Genomic DNA, 3,110 nt, shown 5'->3' on the forward strand with positions numbered 1-3,110 from the left:
AACCAATCAACTTGTTTCTCTCACAGTGATATTTCGCTCTGTCTTTCCCTCTCTCTTCCATGCCCCCTAAAAAAATCAATGGAAAAATATCCTCGGGTAAGGATTAAAAAAAAGAAGAGGAAGAAGAAAAAGAAAGGTGTCAGAGGAGATAAGCCCTGGATAAGCCCCTGAAACTTCCCCTTCCTGCTCTTGGTTCTGCTTTCGTGGGGTCCGGGGGTTGCGTAGCTGGAGGGAGAGAAGTCAGGAGATACAAGATATTATATTGGCAGGAGCTCATCAATGACATTTAAAAAAAATATTTCTTTTCCAAAATCAGAGGGAATTGCCAGCCTGCCTCCACGTGTCCATAAAATCACCCGAGATCCCACAAACCAACCAGCCTCCGCCTTCAAAGGCCATAACTAATAAAGAATAGCCTGGCCCACAGAGTCTCACCAGTGACCCACTATATTCAGTACCTGATCGAGTCCCTGTCAGGACGTCCACATTGTTTGAATTGGAAAGACTAACTTTTAAGTAGAGAGAACATGCAATCAATAGCATGGCGTCTCTAGGGCAACTGGGGAGCATATTTACAAATCAGAAAAGCAGCTCAAGAATACAAATGGCCTGGCAAGCGTGTACTGCCACCGGAGCCCTGCAGGGGGCACTGGCAACGGGCAGAGGCGCCAATTCCCCACGGGGGAGGGTGGGGAGGTAGGTCACGCTGTTCCTCGGTGACACGGAGTGTGCTGCTAATAAGGGATCGCTAATGACCAAGAGAAGGTTAATACCAGTGCTTGGGGCCTAGCTGATGTCTGCATTGGCCTGGGATGTTTGCGAGAGCACGTGGTTTAGTAGGATGGTGTAAACACTGAAGGGCTGTCAGGAGAGCTCACTATCCGCCTGTCTGTAACTCACAAATGGCCTTTTAGTTCACAGCAGTGCAACTGGGACTCACTGGAAAGGAGGATTTCTTAAAATGCAGAGTAACTTTTACACAACAGAGAAAATCCAATTTTGGAGCTCGTAAGCATTTTCAAACTATCTTTTCAGTTAAATGAAAAGAAAAAAACAAAACAAAGTAGGCGTACCTTGATTTCTTAGTAAGAAATAAAATGAGAAAAAAAAAAAGTGGCTTCCCTCTCTGTTTCACCGAGAGCGGGAGCGAGAGCGCGGAACTTAAGCTGCAAGCAGTTTCTTAGAGGGATTCGGGGATGGGTACATGGAAACGCCGCTGGAGAAAGCTCTTCACGGGAGATGGGTTTTACATTCTCTAGCGTCACAAAGAGGTGGTGTTTGGGGTGGTGCCCGAGATGGAGAGCGAGTATAACAAAGACCGAGATGCATACCTGTTAATCTGAGCTTTGAACTCTTTGCTTTGCTGAGTCCATCGGATCTTCTCTCCACTCAGCCCGTCGATGAGGGTGGAGGCTGCCTGCATCTTTTTCCGGCACATGTCGGCATCGTTGAGCAAGTCCTGTGTTCATACAGGAAGAAGGTCTCAAGAACTTCTTAAATCCCTGAATTAAATACCCATTATATTCGCATATAAAATACCTGGAGGAATTTCTTAATGTGTAAAATTGATATAATCTAAAAATACAGTGTAAGGGAAACCTTACCTGTTACATTCTGGTAATTTATTCAGTATATCGTTATTTTACATTACAAAATTTCAAGAAAAGCAATTTTGTAAGCTAGAATACAAATCACATCACTTAAATAGTATTTCTATGGGGGGGGCAATGAGGGGATAAGGACACATATGTATCAATAAAGAAAAATTTTTTAAATAAAATAAAATAGTATTTCTATTAAATATTTTCAAAATAGAACCAACACAATAAAATATAGTGCTTTTAAAAGACTTGGATTTAATAATAATTCTGAGTTCTTTGCAGTTAACCAAGATTTTCCCCCAGAAAATTTCTACACAACAGTCATATGCTGCAGGCAGCTTGCATCCGCTCACAAGAGCCAATTGTGAAAGTTGTAGGGAATGTGTGGTGTTAAATAGCCGTTATTAAAAATTAAATTATGTAAACTTATAATTAAACAAATCATATTAAAAGAAAAGGTAACAGATAACCAAAACCCACCACCTCTTAATTACTTACTCCGTTCTCAGTGTTACCTAGTTGGGGTTGCTAGGCCCGCTGTGTCGGCATGGTGGAAATCGTATGTTATGGTGCTGCTGCTGCCACACGTTTTTCCAAATCTGGGTTCAGTGTCCTCACAATGACAGCGTAAAAGTGGCCGTGATGGGTAGACCCCAGAAGTCAGCAAACCCTCCACACAGGCCCTTGTTCTTCCCCTGGCCCCTGCCCCACAACCAGGCCACCACTTCACATCTGACCTCAGGGGTCGCATCAGGATCCCCATTTGATGGATAACTGAGGACAATTACCCTCAACTTCACAATTAATAAGTGCATGAGCGGCACCTGAAGCCCAGTTTCCCAACCGCAAAGTCGATGCCTTTGGGGCAGGACGTCACAGTTCCCCTTATGGAAAGTGATGATTACAAAGACCTTGACATGTCAAAGATCCAAAATAAATAGACATCGCTAGCAGGGAGGGGCATTCAGGCAAATCTTTTCGGTCACACACATGGACCTAATTTCTAAATGCAACCTACTGTATACTTGCGTAACATTTCCATACGTTTCCTTCCCTTTGGGTACTCAATCTCACCATTTTCTCATTCATTGCCGCGTCGAATTTTGCTTGCACTTTATCCAGCTCGGCTTGTTTCTCATCAAGCAGTGCCTGCGCCTTCCCCAGCTCAGCATTGGCGACTGCCAAGCGGCCCTCCTGCTTGGCCAGGTTAGCCTTGGGAGGAAGAGGGGGTGATCAGACACCTAACTTCCATCGGTAGGTAAACCACACCCCCCGTGATGTTGCCCTAGATGTCTGGAGGTCACCCGTGTCAGTGCTTTCAGCTGGGGAAGCAGAGGGTCTTGAAGACACTTCGTTAAAGTTCTTTTTCTTTTAGTTATTCATGTTCACATGGACACTGCGGCAATGTGTAGGAAGGAGAACAAAAATTACCCGTGATTTTACCCAGTGACAGTCTGAGTATCGTATGAAGAGGGTGATCCCTGGCATTTTGATTGCCCCTCCCGCCCC

The 3,110-nt window shown here is 44.5% G+C and overlaps 1 protein-coding gene across 1 annotated transcript in view; it reads right to left on the minus strand.

Annotated features, from left to right (window-relative positions):
• The window catches only part of DNAH8 (dynein, axonemal, heavy chain 8), a 294,659-nt gene that overhangs the window by 112,940 nt on the left and 178,609 nt on the right, over positions 1–3,110 (minus strand). Inside the window, exons 69-70 of the mRNA XM_006775895.2 lie at positions 2,676–2,819; positions 1,293–1,459 (exon numbers count right to left, since the gene is read on the minus strand). Of these exons, the coding sequence (XP_006775958.1) occupies positions 1,293–1,459; positions 2,676–2,819 (311 nt within the window). The remainder of the gene's footprint in view (positions 1–1,292; positions 1,460–2,675; positions 2,820–3,110) is intronic.

The sequence above is a fragment of the Myotis davidii genome, unplaced genomic scaffold, assembly GCF_000327345.1.
Source record: "Myotis davidii unplaced genomic scaffold, ASM32734v1 scaffold289, whole genome shotgun sequence".
Lineage (NCBI taxonomy): Eukaryota > Metazoa > Chordata > Mammalia > Chiroptera > Vespertilionidae > Myotis > Myotis davidii.